We start from the raw sequence: 18,093 nt of genomic DNA, 5'->3' as shown, positions 1-18,093 counted from the left end.
AATTCAATATAAAAGCTGTTCAAGTATTTATTTTATATCGTTTTCCATAAATTACCATTTTATTATAGCAGCATGAGGTAAGTCTCATCTTGACTACATGGCAAAAGTATGTGGATACCTGCTCGTCGAACATCTCACTCAAAAAATCATGGGCATTAATATGGTGTTGGTCCCACCACCCTTTGCTGCTATAACAGCCTCCAGTCTTCTGGGAAGGCTTTCCATTCTATCAGCATATCGATTGTGCTACCAGGGCTGGTAAAACCTTGGATCATTGTTATACTAACTTCCGCGACGCATATAAGGCCCTCCCCCGCCCTCCTTTCGGAAAAGCTGACCACGAATCCATTTTATTGCTTCCAGCCTACAAACTGAGGGTTTACTGTCCTGGGGCTGAATCTGAAGCAGTGCTGTGGAGGGTTTACTGTCCTGGGGCTGAATCTGAAGAAGAGCTGTGGAGGGTTTACTGTCCTGGGGCTGAGTTTCCTGTCAATTTAATGTTTTGTACACTATATTTTTCAAGGTACACATTCTTGGTAGTTAACTCAGTGCAACATGAAAGACAAATGTCAACTATAGAAAACACAAAAACACATTTACCAGCTATTTCCCTTTAATTTACAGCATTGTTTGTAATGGTGTGTGTCACAATAATGATACCTTAAATGGAAATGTATCTAGAAACAATACTGAACGAGACGTACCATTTGAAAGATAACATGTTTTGTTAAGGAGTGAAAAGGTTCCGACTTCACAAAGCGGAGGAAGAAGAGACCCAAGGAAATACAGAACATCATTTAAAATGGTTTTGTAAAGTTGAAAAATGACCAAAAGGTATGAAATTCATCACTACTTGTGACAAAGTGAAAACAGGACTTTGCAGGCTTTATTTTTTCCCCATACAAAAAAAACGTTTTAATTTAAAAACACATTAAATATTACAAACCTTCTGGCACAAAGAAAGAAAAGGCACATTTCGAACATGACAAAAGTAGTGTAGAAATGATCATAGCATCACAGATGTCCGTAAACATCTCTGCATAGTTTCTTATAAGTGGCAAATAACAAGCAAAGCCCTTGTTGTAATAAGCACTTTGTTGATTTTTTTATACACATTAAATCAAAAACACTACACTATCCACAAAGTAACAAAAAGAAATAATCACACAGCAACTTTTTAATAAACTGATTTGATTGTTGCATTGGGTTAGTTATACTGTTGCATTGGGTTAGTTATAAAGTTAAGTATAACAGCAGGCAGCAGGGTAGCCTAGTGGTTAGAGAGTTGGACTAGTAACTGAAAGGTTGCAAGTTCAAATCCCTGACAAGGTAAAAATCTGTTGTTCTGCCCCTGAACAAGACAGTTAACCCACTGTTCCTAGGCCACCATTGTAAATAAGAATGTGTTCTTAATTGACTTGCCTAGTTAAATAAAGATTTTAAAAAATATATATATTTTTTATTTTAAGTAAAGAGTTAACAGCATGAAACAAAACTAGTTGACTTAAATTCACCCCCCCCCGCCCAAAATGTCTCCTTTAATATTTGCTGGATTCAGTTTTGTACCTATTTAAAGAACCTAAAATGCACCATGTCGAAAGCTTTTGAAAAATAAATGTTGGCAATGCATGAAAGAAACAGTGGTTAAGTTTACGTTAGACATTTCTAAGCAGCATTCGAACCAATTTACAAATCATTTGAAAAAGGTAAAGGAACTACTTGGTTGGGAGGGAACTGCAGCCCTGTTCCAGGTCATCTGCATAGTCACATCTCAAAACGCCTGGATAAGTGTTTAACAAGTCAGAAATCACACAGAGGGGAAAAATCTTAACTTCCACAAAGTCACATCGTCTCCTATTGGCATCGATGCACGACTATGTGAGAATTTGAGTGGAAGTTAAAGATTCGCCCCAAAGATTGGGTAATTGATGCAGTGGTGACTGCATTTGCAGGCAGTCTGGAACACAGCCGTCGACAGCAGAGAACTGCCCAGTTAGGACGGCAGGGGCCTGACCCCTGAACCATCCTCTACGTCCGCAGGGGGGTTGGCTGACTTGTGGAAAGATGTTTCCTTAAAGATGAACCAGCAGTTACCACCCCACAATATCAGATTGAGGAATCCAAAGATCTGCCATAAGGGAGGGGGGGGGGGGGGGGGGGGGGGGGGAAATCATGTTTCTTAGTCAGGAAGTTTAAAAGAATGTCATTGAGATGTTGCTACTATGCCTCATTATGAACCTGTCCCGTTGTGAGAGTGAAAGAAGGTTCTACAAAAGAGGACTTATGTTGAAGCAGGGTTAAATTCCATTTCAATCCAATTAATTGAGGAAGTAAAACACGTTTTATATTATTTTTTTAAGCAGTTTCCTTGAATTGAAGGTGCAGATTATAACCAACATGAATGATGCGTATAGCTTACCACAGAGGAGTTGAGTCGTCCCACGTGAGGCACTGCTCCCGGTGTGCACTTGTTGCCGACGTCCTTGCAGGTGGAGATTAAGCCTACCAGGTTAGAGGGGCTGGTAGCCCACTTGACGTCAGTCAGGCCTTTACCCCAGGCAGAGGAGGACACCAGCCACAGGAAGGCAAAGGCTGCTGTCACCAGCAGGTCCTGTTGGAAGAACGGGAGACGTGGTAAATAAAAACTGTACAATACAGTCAGGTTCAGGATGAACGCTGGAACGTTAAAAAAAGAAACCCACCTACACAGTAGTACCTTTATAAAGTATTCACACCCCTTGACGTATTCCAACTGTTGTGTTACAGCCTGGACTCAATAGATCTCACAATACCCCCGGAATGACTAAAGTGAAAACGTGTTAAGAAATGAGCAACAACAAAAAATGTACTACTTATTTGGAACTCAGGAAACAGAATTATTTTATTTCAGTTTACTAAATGGTTGTTTTTTTTCAGTACAGGATGCATGTCTGAACACTTGTCAGTCTCCTGAAACACCACCTACAGACGGGTGTGTAGACGTTGTGAATGCCTTGAGACTGAAAGATGGCTGATAGTATTATATTGTGTTGAATATTACAGCCGTCTCTCAGTAATATACTGGTAGTATTTTATCAACATTTGCAGCAAGATAAAAAGGAGAATCTAAAGAGGAAAACCGTCTCTTCTTTAACTGCACAATGTGTTGGTGTTTCAAATCAATTCGAAACCCATTCTACCATGTATATCCTTGAGTGGCCCCGCCAGAGCCCGGACTTGAACCCAATCGAAACATCTCTGGAGAGACATGAAAATAGCTGTGCAGCAACACTCCCGATCTAACCGGACAGAGCTTGAGCAAATCTGCAGAGAAGAATGGGAGAAACTCCCCAAATACAGCTGTGGCAAGCTTGTAGCTTCATACCCAAGAAGACTTGAGGCTGTAATAGCTGCCAAAGGTGCTTCAACAAAGTACTGAGTAAAGGTTCTGAATACTTATGTAAATGTGATCGTTTAAAAAAAAAAAAAAATGTTTATACATTTGCTAAAATGTCTAAACCTGTTTTAGATTTGTCATTATGATTGATGGGAGGGGAAAAAAAACGATGTAATCAATTTTAGAATAAGGCTGTAAATTAACAAAATGTGTAAAAAGTAAAACTGGTCTGAATACTTTCCCAATGCACTGCATGTGACTTGTTCAGCACACGTTTACTCCTGAACTTATTTAGGCCATAAAAGGGGTTGAATACTTATTCACTTAAAAACAGCAGATTTAAATGTTTTATTAATTTGTAAACATTTTGAAAAACATATTTCGACTTTGACATTATGGGGTATTGTGCGTGACAAAAAAAAATGTATCACAATTTAATCCATTTTCAATTCGTGCAAAACGTAAAAGAGGTGCGACTACTTTTTGAAGGCAGTGTGTAAACAGACCATATAACAACCTCACTTTGTACCAGGTTATTACTGCATTCCACAAATGCAGTAATAATAATAATAATATGTTATCAGGCTTATGATTTCCATTTTAATGCATCTGATTGTTTGGGACTTAAACTAGTGAAGGAAACCTGGGTTAAATACACAATGTCAAAGACTTGAAAGTATTTTGATGTACATTTACATTTACATGATGACGTGCTCTTGATTTAGCTTGGTGTTTGCACTTTTGGAACAATTCTACTTGTTCCATTGTTCCAGGCAAACAAAATTAAGTGTTTGACAATATATTTTAAAATCATATTTTATTTGTCACGTGCAACAGGTGTAGACCTCACCATGAAATGCTTACCCACAAGCCTGTAAATCTATTTTCTTAACTGCATTGTTGGTTAAGAAAATATTTATTAAATAAACTAAAGTAAAAAATTATTTAGAAAGCACAGTAAAATAACAATGATTAGTGGCAGCAGTGTAAAAACAAGGGGGGGGGGGGGGGGTAGTCGGGTAGCTGTTTGATTAATTGTTCAGCAGTCTTTTGGCTTGGGGGGGGTAGAAGCTGTTAAAGAGCCTTTTGGACCTAGACATGGTGCTCTGGTACAGCTTGCCGTGCGGTAGCAGAGAGAACAGTCTATGACTTGCGTGAATGGAATCTTTGAAAAATTGTTTGGGCCTTCCTCTGACACCGCCTGGTATACAGGTCCTGGATGGCTTGGTCCCAGGGATGTACTGGGCCATACGAACTACCCTCTGTAGAGCTTTCCGGTCGGATGCCGAGCAGTTGCCATACCAGGCGGCGATGCAACCGGTCAGGATGCTCTTGATGGTGCAGTTGTAGAACTTTGAGGATCCATGCCAAATCTTTTCAGTCTCCTGGAGGTGGAAAAGGTGTTGTCGTGCCCTCTTCCCAAACTTCTTGGTGTGTTTGGACCATGATAGTTTGTTGGCGATGTGGACACCAAGGAACTTGAAACTGGCTCCACTACAGCCCGGTCAATGTGAATAGGGACATGTTCAGCCCTCCTTTTCCTGTAGTCCACGATCAGCTCCTTCGTCTTGATCACGTTGAGGGAGCGGTTGTTTTCCTGGCACCACACTGCCAAGTATCTGACCTCCTCCCTATAGGCTGTCTCGTTGTTTAGTTTTTGCTTGTAAGCAGGATTCAGGAAGATAGAATTATGGTCAGACTTGCCAAATGGAGGGCGAGGGAGAGCTTTGTATGCGTCTCTGTGTGTGGAGTACAGGTGGTCTAGACTTTTTTTCCCATCTGGTTGCACGTGACATGCTGGTAGAAATTAGGTAAAATGGAAGTTCGCCTGCATTAAATTCCCCGGACACTAGGAGTGCCACTTCTGGATAAGCATTTTCTTGTTTGCTTATGGCCTTATACAGCTCGTTGAGTACGGTCTTAGTTCCAGCATTGGTTTGTGGTGGTAAATAGACGGCTACGAATAATATAAACTCTTGGTAGATAGTGTGGTCTACAGCTCATCATGAGGTACTCTACCTCAGGCGAGCAATACCTCGAGACCTCCTTAATATTAGACATTGCGCACCAGCCGTTAGACAAATACACACACCCCCCACCCCTCATCTTATTGGACGTAGCTGTTCAGTCCTGCCGATGCACGGAAAACCCAGCCAACTGTATATTATCCATGTCGTCGTTCAGCCACGACTCGGTGAAACATACGATATTAGTTTAAAATGTCCCGTTGGTAGGATAGTCTCGAACGGAGCTCATCCAGTTTATTCTCCAGCGATTGCACGTTGGCCAATAGAACAGATGGTAGAGGTGGGTTACCTACTCAAGGACGAATTCTCACAAGGGACCTGAATCTGCGCCCCCTGTATCTCTGTCTTATCTTCATGCAAATGACGGGGATTTGGGCCTGGTCCGGGAGAAACAGTATTTCCTTTGCGTCAGCTAAAGAAAAAAAATATTTGTCCAGTTCGATGTGAATAATCGCTGTTCTGATATCTAGAAGCTATTTTCGGTCATAAGAGACAATAGCAGTAACATTATGGACAAAAATGTGAAAAAACACTAAATAGCACAATTGGTTAGGAGCCTGTAAAACGGCAGCCATCTCCTCCAGCCTTCACCATGAGGAACACAGCCCTCTCATTTACATATATACTTGATCCAGATAGGTTGATCCACAAGCAACCAAAACGGTCAATGACAGTTTCTTGGAATATTAATTTAAAGTGGCTCCACTATTGACACAATGGTAGTTATTTTTTTTGCAGAGCTGCTGACTGCATGAGGTCCCCACCCTTCACCCTCCCCAGTTCCAGAGGTCCCCTCACCCTCTACAGCTCCAGAGGTCCCTTCACCCTCCCCAGTTCCAAAGGTCCCCACCCCTCACCCTCCCCAGTTCCAGAGGTCCCTTCACCCTCCCCAGTTCCAGAGGTCCCCACCTCTCACCTTCCCCAGTTCCAGCTGCTGACTCCCTGAGGAACACAGCACTCACCCTCCACAGTGCCAGAGGACCCCTCACCCTCCACAGTGCCAGAGGACCCCTCACCCTCCACAGTGCCAGAGGACCCCTCACCCTCCACAGTGCCAGAGGACCCCTCACCAGTTCCAGCTGCTCCCTCACCCTCCCCAGTTCTAGCTGCTGACTCCCTGAGGAACACAGCACTCACCCTCCACAGTGCCAGAGGACCCCTCACCCTCCACAGTGCCAGAGGACCCCTCACCCTCCACAGTGCCAGAGGACCCCTCACCCTCCACAGTGCCAGAGGACCCCTCACCCTCCACAGTGCCAGAGGACCCCTCCCCAGTTCTAGCTGCTGACTCCCTAAGGAACACAGCACTCACCCTCCACAGTTCCAGGTCTTCATTGACACACCCATTAAGTGCGCTTTCTCACAGAGAGCATAAAGTTCACCATTCCAGTTAACTCACTTCAAATGGGGCCAGGTTTACAGAATGTTTGCTTGTTCCCAAAGACTCACACAGATTTCAAATGTCTTTAGTGTCACACAACAAAAACCCTCAAGCTCTTTAGTGGTTCTATAGACGGGCTCAACACCGACCACCTTCAACTCACCACAATGGGGCCGCGGCTGGTCTGCCTGTAGACGTGCTGGTAGCCCAGGTAGATCACCAGGCTGGCGGTGCTGTAGAGGAAGGCAAACACCCCGATACAGACGTAGAACTCAGCTGAGGAAGAGTAGTCGCCGGTCAGATAGTTCTGGATAGTGCTGGAGTCGTTCTTACAGGAGGGCACACTGTACGGGTGAGCCATGAGTCTGTAGGAGTGAGACAAGGTTGTTGTTACGAACCCCTGTTGCCCTGCAGTCTAGGGTGGGGGGGGGAGAAGGAAACGAGACCATTTAGCAAGCCTGTTGTCAACCTTTTGGTTAGCAATCAGCTGCTCACGAGTGACTGGTAACTGTATTGCATCAGCAATTAGTTGAATATACTTCCATTCTTCCCTGGGCTGTTTGTCAGAGGGGGATCAGCTTCCCAGAGGTATCACACAACACATCCTCTTGATCAAACTCTTTGAACAGAGCAGTGTTCGACAAATCTATGACGTCACCCACTTGTCGTGCCTGAGCACGAGTGACAGCACAAGCGGGGAACACATGTGGATAACTCCGTGCCATCTCATTGGAGAGAGTGGTCACTTTTATCCAATACGGGTATACCTTTCCTCCGGCAATATCGTTACCCATTATAAAGGTCACACCTTTTACTGGCAACATAGAACGTACCCCCACTCTGAATATTCCACTGATATAACTCAGAGTGTACTTTCACAAAGTGCAAGGGCACTGGGACAAAACCCATTTCAATACCCTGAACTAACACCCTGGAACCACAGTATGTATCGTCGGAGAAGGGCAACACGTCAGACAATATAAACGACTGCGCCGCACCAGTATCTCTAAGGCTTTTAACCGGACGCTGAGACGCTTCGTCATTCGTTAGAGAAACAAACCCCTCGAAAATGAACGGTTCATAACTGCGGTCGAGAACTGGGTCTTTCAAACTACATTTACCCTGAGGCACCTGTTTAGTTTCAGACCTCACAACCGTACGAATTAGACCAACACCTGTTGGTGGCTTGGCACGAAGAGGCATCCCTTGTTTGCGTTTTAGCAGGAAGCAATCATTAATCCTATGTCCCACCTTATGACAATAGAAACAGGGCCGCTCATTTTTCTGGCGTGCTTGATATACTACTGCTGGCAGACTAGGGCTAAAAGTAGGCAAGTCATTGGCTCTACTCTCAGTATTAGCCGAAAACACACTCTTGCGTCAACACAAACTGGTCTGTCAACACATCCTTCTGACAGGGAGGATACTTTCTGTTCGTTTAGGTAAACTACAATGCGTTCGAGCAATTTTTAAACTCTTCCAACAAGATTAACTCCCGGAGAGAGTTGAAATCAGTTACCTTGCTAGCAGCATGCCATTTATCAAAACAGATTTCCCTTGTCTGTAGCAAATTCCACATAAGTCTTACTAGAAGACTTTCTGAGACCTGAATCTCTGTCGGTATGCCTCAGGAACAAGCTCATAGGCACGAAGAACAGTAGCTTTGACCACTTCATAATTCAAACTGTCTTCCAGAGGTAGCGCTGACAAAACCTTGTGGGCTTTACCAGTTAATTTACACTGAAGTAATAGGCACCATACCTCTTCAGGCCATTTCAATGCTACGGCTATACGTTCAAATACACAAAAATAGGAGTCAACCTCTGACTCTCTGAACAAAGGTACCAAGGCAATCTGCCTACTAATGTCAAAAGTGTTGGAAGCTCCAGCTGGTGAGGACGGCTCACTAACAGACACAGCGGTAACGGAGGCTAGCCCCGCCGTCTCGGCCTCCAGCTCCATCTGGCGCATTTTGAACGCCAACTGTCGCTGTCTCAATTTTACACATCTCCAACTGCCGCTGTTCTCTTTCTGCTTCAATTTTACACATCTCCAACTGGAGATTTTCTCGCCTAATTTGGGCTCTCTTCCACCTCCAGTTGGAGCTGTATTGAACGGACATCCCTCCTGGCATCACCGTTTGACAGCGGGGAGAGTGGATCAAAACGGGGCAATGTGGCTGGAGCTTTAGCCTCCCCCTCGTTCTCAGACACCGACGGGCTTACAGGAGCAGCAACATCCCCTACAGGGGTAGTAGGCTCAGGCAGCGGTAACACAAGCACCTGCTCTTCCAACAAAACATTTAACACCAGCTGTTTAACCTCCGCTTTAACCAAACTCTGCGGAATAGATACCTAATAATGGTCAGCAAATCAATTCTACGCATTTGTCAAAAACCTCCCACATAGGGTTATCCAAAAAGGATTTCAACTCAAAAGTAGCCATTTTGAACTATCACTAATACAAAGAGCCAACAAATAGCACTCTAATGCTACATCAGCTATTCCCAGCGGTGACGCTCAACTAGACCACTACAATAATTTGCACGAGCGGCATGGGTGTCAGTAAAGACAGATCCCGGATGAGCCCCCACTTATGTTACAAACCACTTTTGGCCCTGCAGTCTAGGGGGGGGGGGTGGAAACGAGACCCGTAACATAACTCATGCAAATCACCCCAGTGAATAAGTAACAGTGAAAACTAAAAAAACACAGCCAAGCTAAATCTACCGTCAAACACTTCAGGTTTATTTGTAAACACACGGTAATGAGGTGTGGGATAAAGGGGCTGAGCTGGACCCAAGGAAAGACATACTAAATACCAAAACAAACCCCTAGTCTAGCCTGCTTTAAGAACATCTAACTAACCAGAAATACAGTGGGTGGTCCGCCCAGTTCTAACTAGGGTATTTAGACACTGTTTCCCTACGGGTAATGTAGGTCCAACGGGCGACTTGACTGGTTGTCCCCTTTTCCAACAAACAAACAGTCATACACCACAACGATACAATACTCACAGGCTAACGGACAAAGTGACACGTAGGTGCAAAAACAAAAAGAGAAAATCTCCAGAGACAACTGATTGAGATGCTTTAAAAACCAAGGGAAAGGGGATGTGATTGGGTAAGGGAAAAGGAGCAGGTGTTTCTTCTGATTAGCGACTGATTAGGGAATGGTGACTGTCACCTGTGAGTAGGTCAGAAGGAGAGAAACACACACAGTATAACTGTATCTGTAACAGTTGTGTTCACAAGGGACGAACACACTTCTCAGGTCAGTCATAGTCGTAGATAAATGCATGTTTTTGCTTATGTTCTGTTTACCTGAACGGGTAGTTAAAGTCAGCAGTGATTTCTTGGCTGCTGCCTCCATGGCACTGCACGTTGATGCTCGTAGAGCCGGCATAACCAGACGTTGTAGCGAAGGCAAATATGGAGAAGACCTGCACAGACAGACGAAAGCTCACATAAAGACAGGACACAATCAAAATGAAAGAACCAGTTGACATAACTGGAAATAACATTCAGTCCAAAAACTACAGAACATATGACTATGTCACCCTGCGGTAACTATGTCACCCTGCGGTAACTATGTCACCCTGCGGTAACTATAACACCAGTTTGCAGTCTGAAGGTGTTGTGACAGGAGTTGATAGGTCAGGTAACGGATCAGATAGAACTACTGACAGAATACGGAGCAAGACTGGATCATGGGCCTTCGAGTCATCGTGGATGTCACACACCAGACTGACATCCTTCCTCACAGGAAGTGATTTTTATCACTTGAATATAGAATGAAGAAAAAAAAACTGCCTTAGAGAAATCAACTGTGGTTGTAGAACTGTAGTGACGGTCTGGGTTTGATACAAGGGTTAAATATGGCGGTTAGATTCATGTTTATTTAAACATTATTTTTGCCCACACCCAAAGCAAACAAACAAAAAAATCATGATTTATGTTCAGTTTAAAAGTTATTTTAGTTTGTTTGAGTCAAACATAGTTTCAGTATAGTTTGTTTTTCCAAAGAGATCTGTTAATGTTTTTTTTTTTTTTTTTAAACACATTTTTGGGGATTATTTGTTTTTCATTTCAGTTTTATAGGCTAGTAGCAATGCCCCCAAATTTGTTCTGTATGGTTCTGCCTGACAAAATGACTGAGGGCTGGCCACTAGCCTACTATAAACAGCCTTGCTCTAGAAGTTGTTTTAATAGCTGTCACAAACACGCCTGTTATACAGTACAGGATGCATGGCGCCCCATGCAGGTAGCCTAGTGGTTAGAGCGTTGGACTCAGATCTAACCCCCGAGGTGACAAGGTCAAAATAAATCATCTGTTGCCCCTGAACAAGGCAGTTAACCCACTGTTCCCTGGTAGGCCGTCACCGAAATAAAACTTCTCAGTCTCCAGAAACACCCTGATTCTGGCGGGGGGGGGGGGGGTTAAAAGGTCACTGGTCGCATAGGACTAAATGGCGTTGCTAAAACATATATTTGATACATTGAATTCCTCCCCATGCTAGGCCACATAATAACTAAGCAAAATTCGACTCCTCGATGTAACGTTACTTCACATCAACGGCGTTGAGCCTAATCGAGGCTATTCTTTGGATTTGACCGAAAGCCGTATTTGTTTTTTAAATAAAAACTTTATTTTATGTGACGTAGGAGCGCCAGTCCGCCCACACTTCTCTCCGTTCAACTCCGTCGGTGTAGATTACATCTCCGGGTTGAGTTTAACTTGGTTAGCCACATCATAGCCTAATATGTAAATAAGAACAAAAAAACTAACTTACCCATTCGAGCACTCGAATAAATGCCAAGGGCTCTTTCAGGGGTCCCAGGTCAAGAGCAAATCCTGAAGTCAGAATTTTCTTTTGATATTCAGGGACGAAGAGGTAAACAACGTTATTATTAGCTAAAACAAGGTTTTCGTTAGCGCATCCGTATTCAACCACCACACAAATAGATTACCACGCAATATGTTTGCGCAATAGAAGTAGGTTGAAAATTATTTAACAAACGCATAATAACGTATTTGGCAAGCTGTTGTTACCTGGGATATCCGGTCCATCGTACCACTATCCACGTTTATTTCTCGGACAATATGAAGAACTTGGACAATTGCAAAATAATTTTCGAAATTTATGTCAAACTTTTTTTTGTGTGTGTGTGAAAAGCGCTGCGCACGTGATCACCGACGTTCTTAAAGTGACACGTGGTGAATGGATAGTCCACCTTTCCGTCTTCCTTCTTCGTCTTCTTCTATGATAATCATGGCGGTCCGCAAACAATCGTTTAAGTGCATACCGCCACCTACTGTGTAGAAAGTTCGATCAATCGGGATTTGCCGATCCTGTATTAGCATGAAAATACAATTCTAAACCAAATAAATCCCGAACTTCTGCCACACCCCTCTGTCCAACCCCAGTAAACGGTATCTATATCATGCTGAAACACTCCACCCAGCATGTCAACAACCATTTCAACAGTAACATCTGTTACCCCCCTAATGTCTGTTTTGCCATCTCCACAATAACCTTCAACCTGGCAATTCTGCTTTCCACAACCCAAGTCGTATTGATAGCCTTACCAATAAAAGCTATGAAGTCAACTTTATTCATTATCAAAGTGTCCTTTGACACCAAACCATGACAGGACCATCAGAAGCATCAGCCCTGACAGCAGGTCCACTTACTACAGGTACATCCATGTCAGATCCATCAGCCCTGACAGCAGGTCCACTTACTACAGGTACATCCATGTAAGATCCATCAGCCCTGACAGTAGGTCCACTTACTACAGGTACATCCATGTCAGATCCATCAGCCCTGACAGTAGGTCCACTTACTACAGGTACATCCATGTCAGATCCATCAGCCCTGACAGCAGGTCCACTTACTACAGGTACATCCATGTAAGATCCATCAGCCCTGACAGTAGGTCCACTTACTACAGGTACATCCATGTCAGATCCATCAGCCCTAAAAACAGGTCCACTTACTACAGGTAGGTCCATGTAAGATCCATCAGCCCTGACAGTAGGTCCACTTACTACAGGTACATCCATGTCAGATCCATCAGCCCTGACAGTAGGTCCACTTACTACAGGTACATCCATGTAAGATCCATCAGTCTACACTGTAGTTCAACCAATCTGTTTTATGGCCTCTGCGTACGATACATCATGACTGATCCTATATATCTGAGCCTCTCTAGCCTCTCTCTGTACCTGTCATCCATCTCCTCAAATCTTTCCTTTTCATTGAGCAGCTACATACAAATACTTGTTCTCCCCACTGTATCTGAGCCTCTCTAGCCTCTCTCTGTACCTGTCATCCACCAAATGCTGCACGGTGTTCTCCCCCACAATTACAGCACTTAACCTTCACATTGCTTCCACATTCCCCATAATCACGTTCCCTTCCACACTTGACACATATTTTCTTTCGTTTACACTGAGCAGCTACATGTCCCATTCCTTGGCAATGAATACACTAAACTGCATATAGGAAAAATTCTCTAACATTGAAACTAAGGATTCCATTTTTTAAAGCTTCATTTAACTAGGCAAGTCAGTTAAGAACAAATTATTATTTACAATGATGGTCTACCCCAGACGACGCTGGGCCAATTGTGTGCCGCCCTATGGGACTCCCAATCACGGCCGGGTGTAATACAGCCTGATTTTGAACCAGGGACTGTAGTGACGCCTCTTGCACTGAGATGCAACACTCGGGATCCCCTATCTGTACTTTTCCCGACAAGACATTCTCAAACCTCAGCATCACTGATTAGCTTTCACTTCTTTGACCCTCTTTCCTAGTGATCAACCTTTTGGCCTCAATCACTCTGCCTCGCTTCACATTTTCTTTAATATCATCTGTGGACATAGATATTGGGACACCAGTGATGACTCCCCTCAATCTAGCTAAAGCACCAGGTACATGGCTTTTAATCTTCTTCCCATTAAGCTTTTCCATTTAAAAAAATCTTCTCTTGCTGATCTGGCTACCACACAATATTAACAATCTACCATTTCCAATGAACCAAGCTAATTTCACTTCACCTGCCTCTTTCTCTATGGCATTAGTTAGTCTGATAGGGTGTAAGTGTAACAATTCCAGTGGTGGAAATAAGAGTCAGGTGCAGAGAGCAGGAATATCTTCAACGAGTGGAATTTATTTCCTTACAGTAATCACCTACAATCCGGTGACGCCACACTAAACACTGGGCGCGTAAAGAGTAATGTCCAAAGTAAATAGAATCACAAAAATCCACTAATACACACCACAAACACGAAACAGAAAAACAAGCCCGCACAAAAGTCAGCGGGCAAACTGGGTTTAAATAACCCCTAACCTAAACACACAACAGGTGAAACAAATTAGACCAACTAAAAAGAAAACAGAAAAGGGGATCGGTGGCAGCTAGTAGACCGGAGACGACTACCGCCGAGCGCCGCCTGAACGGGAAGAGGCACCATCCTCGGCGGGACTCGTAACAGTAAGTGAGGTCCTGTGGTCTCATCAAACACTATCACCACTTTAAACTCCAACACATCACTACTCTTGCTTCCTACCTTGGCCCTCTTTATGCTTTCTTTACTAGACGCTCCACTGCTTTCTGTATCATTTCTGTATCATGATACACATAGAAGTGTTCACAAACATAGTATATTCTTAAGTACAATAAAAGTGACTGCAAAATGACACAATACATTATTTACAATTCTTTCCTACAGGGCACAACATAATCTGAAATACAACCAAAACAAACCGCAAAAGCATCCAACAAATTTCTAGAGTCACAAACTTGATGTAGTCATTGCCTGCTAGGAATATGGGACCAAACAGGCGATCCGATTGAAACATTTGACTAAATGTAATACGCTATAAGTGAGTTAGTCCAAGTATTTATGACACCTTCAAATGTGGTGGACTAGATACACAAAGTGCTTTTATTTCTAAACAGTAAAATGGCAAAACCCTCAAATAAACGGGGATATACTGTACTGTTGCTTCATTATTATTATTATCATTTTTAAAATCTCAAATCCAAAATTCTGGAGAATAGATTCAAATGAAAAGTTTTAGCTTCCCTATCTGAATAAATACGTATGGGAGTGTATGCTAAAGACAGATGCATGACATAACTTTATTTAAAGGTTCGAAACATTGATTTGTATGTCCTCTGTTGAAAAAGTTGATGCCCTTCCTTTCTCTGATCTCTGTCAATAAATTCTCTGGTTTCTCTCTGAACACAGAAGCCTATAGCCGTGTTGCCCACCAAGCGGCCAGACCTGGAACAACCAGCCATTTCTCTCTGAACACAGAAGACTGGGGCGTGGCTGGTGTATATGTAACTAGTCACCACTATGGCGTGGCTGGTGTATATGTAACTAGTCACCACTGGGGCGTGGCTGGTGTATATGTAACTAGTCACCACTGGGGCGTGGCTGGTGTATATGTAACTAGTCACCACTATGGCGTGGCTGGTGTATATGTAACTAGTAACCACTATGGCGTGGCTGGTGTATATGTAACTAGTAACCACTGGGGTGTGGCTGGTGTATATGTAACTAGTAACCACTATGGTGTGGCTGGTGTATATGTAACTAGTAACCACTATGGCGTGGCTGGTGTATATGTAACTAGTAACCACTGGGGCGTGGCTGGTGTATATGTAACTAGTAACCACTGGGGTGTGGCTGGTGTATATGTAACTAGTAACCACTGGCGTGTGGCTGGTGTATATGTAACTAGTCACCACTGGGGCGTGGCTGGTGTATATGTAACTAGTCACCACTGGGGCGTGGCTGGTGTATATGTAACTAGTAACCACTATGGCGTGGCTGGTGTATATGTAACTAGTCACCACTGGGGCGTGGCTGGTGTATATGTAACTAGTCACCACTGGGGTGTGGCTGGTGTATATGTAACTAGTAACCACTATGGTGTGGCTGGTGTATATGTAACTAGTCACCACTATGGCGTGGCTGGTGTATATGTAACTAGTCACCACTGGGGTGTGGCTGGTGTATATGTAACTAGTAACCACTATGGTGTGGCTGGTGTATATGTAACTAGTAACCACTGGGGTGTGGCTGGTGTATATGTAACTAGTAACCACTATGGTGTGGCTGGTGTATATGTAACTAGTCACCACTGGGGCGTGGCTGGTGTATATGTAACTAGTAACCACTATGGCGTGGCTGGTGTATATGTAACTAGTCACCACTGGGGCGTGGCTGGTGTATATGTAACTAGTAACCACTGGGGCGTGGCTGGTGTATATGTAACTAGTAACCACTGGGGCGTGGCTGGTGTATATGTAACTAGTCACCACTGGGGCGTGGCTAGTGTATATGTAACTAGTCACCACTGGGGCGTGGCTGGTGTATATGTAACTAGTCACCACTGGGGCGTGGCTGGTGTATATGTAACTAGTCACCACTGGGGTGTGGCTGGTGTATATGTAACTAGTCACCACTGGGGCGTGGCTGGTGTATATGTAACTAGTAACCACTATGGCGTGGCTGGTGTATATGTAACTAGTCACCACTGGGGCGTGGCTGGTGTATATGTAACTAGTAACCACTATGGCGTGGCTGGTGTATATGTAACTAGTAACCACTATGGCGTGGCTGGTGTATATGTAACTAGTCACCACTGGGGCGTGGCTGGTGTATATGTAACTAGTAACCACTGGGGCGTGGCTGGTGTATATGTAACTAGTAACCACTGGGGCGTGGCTGGTGTATATGTAACTAGTCACCACTGGGGCGTGGCTGGTGTATATGTAACTAGTAACCACTATGGCGTGGCTGGTGTATATGTAACTAGTCACAACTGGGGCGTGGCTGGTGTATATGTAACTAGTCACCACTATGGCGTGGCTGGTGTATATGTAACTATTCACCACTGGGGCGTGGCTGGTGTATATGTAACTAGTCACCACTATGGTGTGGCTGGTGTATATGTAACCAGTAACCACTATGGCGTGGCTGGTGTATATGTAACTAGTAACCACTGGGGCGTGGCTGGTGTATATGTAACTAGTCACCACTGGGGCGTGGCTGGTGTATATGTAACTAGTCACCACTGGGGCGTGGCTGGTGTATATGTAACTAGTCACCACTATGGCGTGGCTGGTGTATATGTAACTAGTAACCACTATGGCGTGGCTGGTGTATATGTAACTAGTCACCACTATGGTGTGGCTGGTGTATATGTAACTAGTCACCACTATGGTGTGGCTGGTGTATATGTAACTAGTAACCACTGAGGAGTGAATATGTAACTAGTCACCCCTATGGTGTGGCTGGTGTATATGTAACTAGTCACCACTGGGGCGTGGCTGGTGTATATGTAACTAGTAACCACTGGGATGTGGCTGGTGTATATGTAACTAGTCACCACTATGGTGTGGCTGGTGTATATGTAACCAGTAACCACTATGGCGTGGCTGGTGTATATGTAACTAGTAACCACTGGGGCGTGGCTGGTGTATATGTAACTAGTCACCACTGGGGCGTGGCTGGTGTATATGTAACTAGTCACCACTATGGCGTGGCTGGTGTATATGTAACTAGTAACCACTGAGGAGTGTATATGTAACTAGTCACCACTGGGGCGTGGCTGGTGTATATGTAACTAGTCACCACTGGGGCGTGGCTGGTGTATATGTAACTAGTAACCACTATGGCGTGGCTGGTGTATATGTAACTAGTCACCACTGGGGCGTGGCTGGTGTATATGTAACTAGTCACCACTATGGTGTGGCTGGTGTATATGTAACCAGTAACCACTATGGCGTGGCTGGTGTATATGTAACTAGTAACCACTGAGGAGTGTATATGTAACTAGTAACCACTGGGGCGTGGCTGGTGTATATGTAACTAGCAACCACTGGGGCGTGGCTGGTGTAAATGTAACTAGTCACCACTGGGGCGTGGCTGGTGTATATGTAACTAGTAACCACTGGGGCGTGGCTGGTGTATATGTAACTAGTCACCACTGGGGCGTGGCTGGTGTATATGTAACTAGTCACCACTGGGGCGTGGCTGGTGTATATGTAACTAGTCACCACTGGGGCGTGGCTGGTGTATATGTAACTAGTCACCACTGGGGCGTGGCTGGTGTATATGTAACTAGTCACCACTGGGGCGTGGCTGGTGTATATGTAACTAGTAACCACTGGGGCGTGGCTGGTGTATATGTAACTAGTCACCACTGGGGCGTGGCTGGTGTATATGTAACTAGTAACCACTGGGGTGTGGCTGGTGTATATGTAACTAGTCACCACTATGGCG

At 44.2% G+C, this 18,093-nt stretch overlaps 1 protein-coding gene across 2 annotated transcripts; it reads right to left on the bottom strand.

Annotated features, from left to right (window-relative positions):
- Nucleotides 1-595: 595 nt before the first annotated feature.
- LOC129861319 (synaptophysin-like protein 1) lies at nucleotides 596-12,031 on the bottom strand. Of its 2 annotated transcripts, none has more exons than XM_055932643.1 (6): nucleotides 11,836-12,031; nucleotides 11,576-11,653; nucleotides 10,107-10,225; nucleotides 6,948-7,149; nucleotides 2,420-2,611; nucleotides 596-2,128 (listed from the first exon to the last, which is right to left on the bottom strand). In XM_055932643.1, the coding sequence occupies exons 1-6, from the start codon at nucleotides 11,851-11,853 to the stop codon at nucleotides 1,994-1,996; spliced, it is 744 nt and encodes a 247-aa protein (XP_055788618.1). In that variant the 5' UTR covers nucleotides 11,854-12,031; the 3' UTR covers nucleotides 596-1,993. The 2 variants fall into 2 exon arrangements, with proteins under 2 accessions (XP_055788618.1, XP_055788619.1); XM_055932644.1 differs by having other exon boundaries at nucleotides 596-2,071.
- Between the last annotated feature and the right edge of the window lie 6,062 nt (nucleotides 12,032-18,093).

This window comes from Salvelinus fontinalis, chromosome 8 (assembly GCF_029448725.1).
Source record: "Salvelinus fontinalis isolate EN_2023a chromosome 8, ASM2944872v1, whole genome shotgun sequence".
NCBI lineage: Eukaryota > Metazoa > Chordata > Actinopteri > Salmoniformes > Salmonidae > Salvelinus > Salvelinus fontinalis.
Note: the sequence above shows the minus strand (reverse complement) of the source record. Positions and strands in the feature narration are given on the sequence as shown.

What these genes read in the sequence shown, in the direction of transcription:
- LOC129861319 (XM_055932643.1), bottom strand. An exon ending in GACTTTAACTACCCGTTCAG is followed by an intron (nt 7,150 to 10,106) that starts GTAAACAGAACA and finishes TCACTCCTACAG; the next exon opens with ACTCATGGCTCACCCGTACA. An exon ending in GACGACTCAACTCCTCTGTG is followed by an intron (nt 2,129 to 2,419) that starts GTAAGCTATACG and finishes CCCTTATGGCAG; the next exon opens with ATCTTTGGATTCCTCAATCT.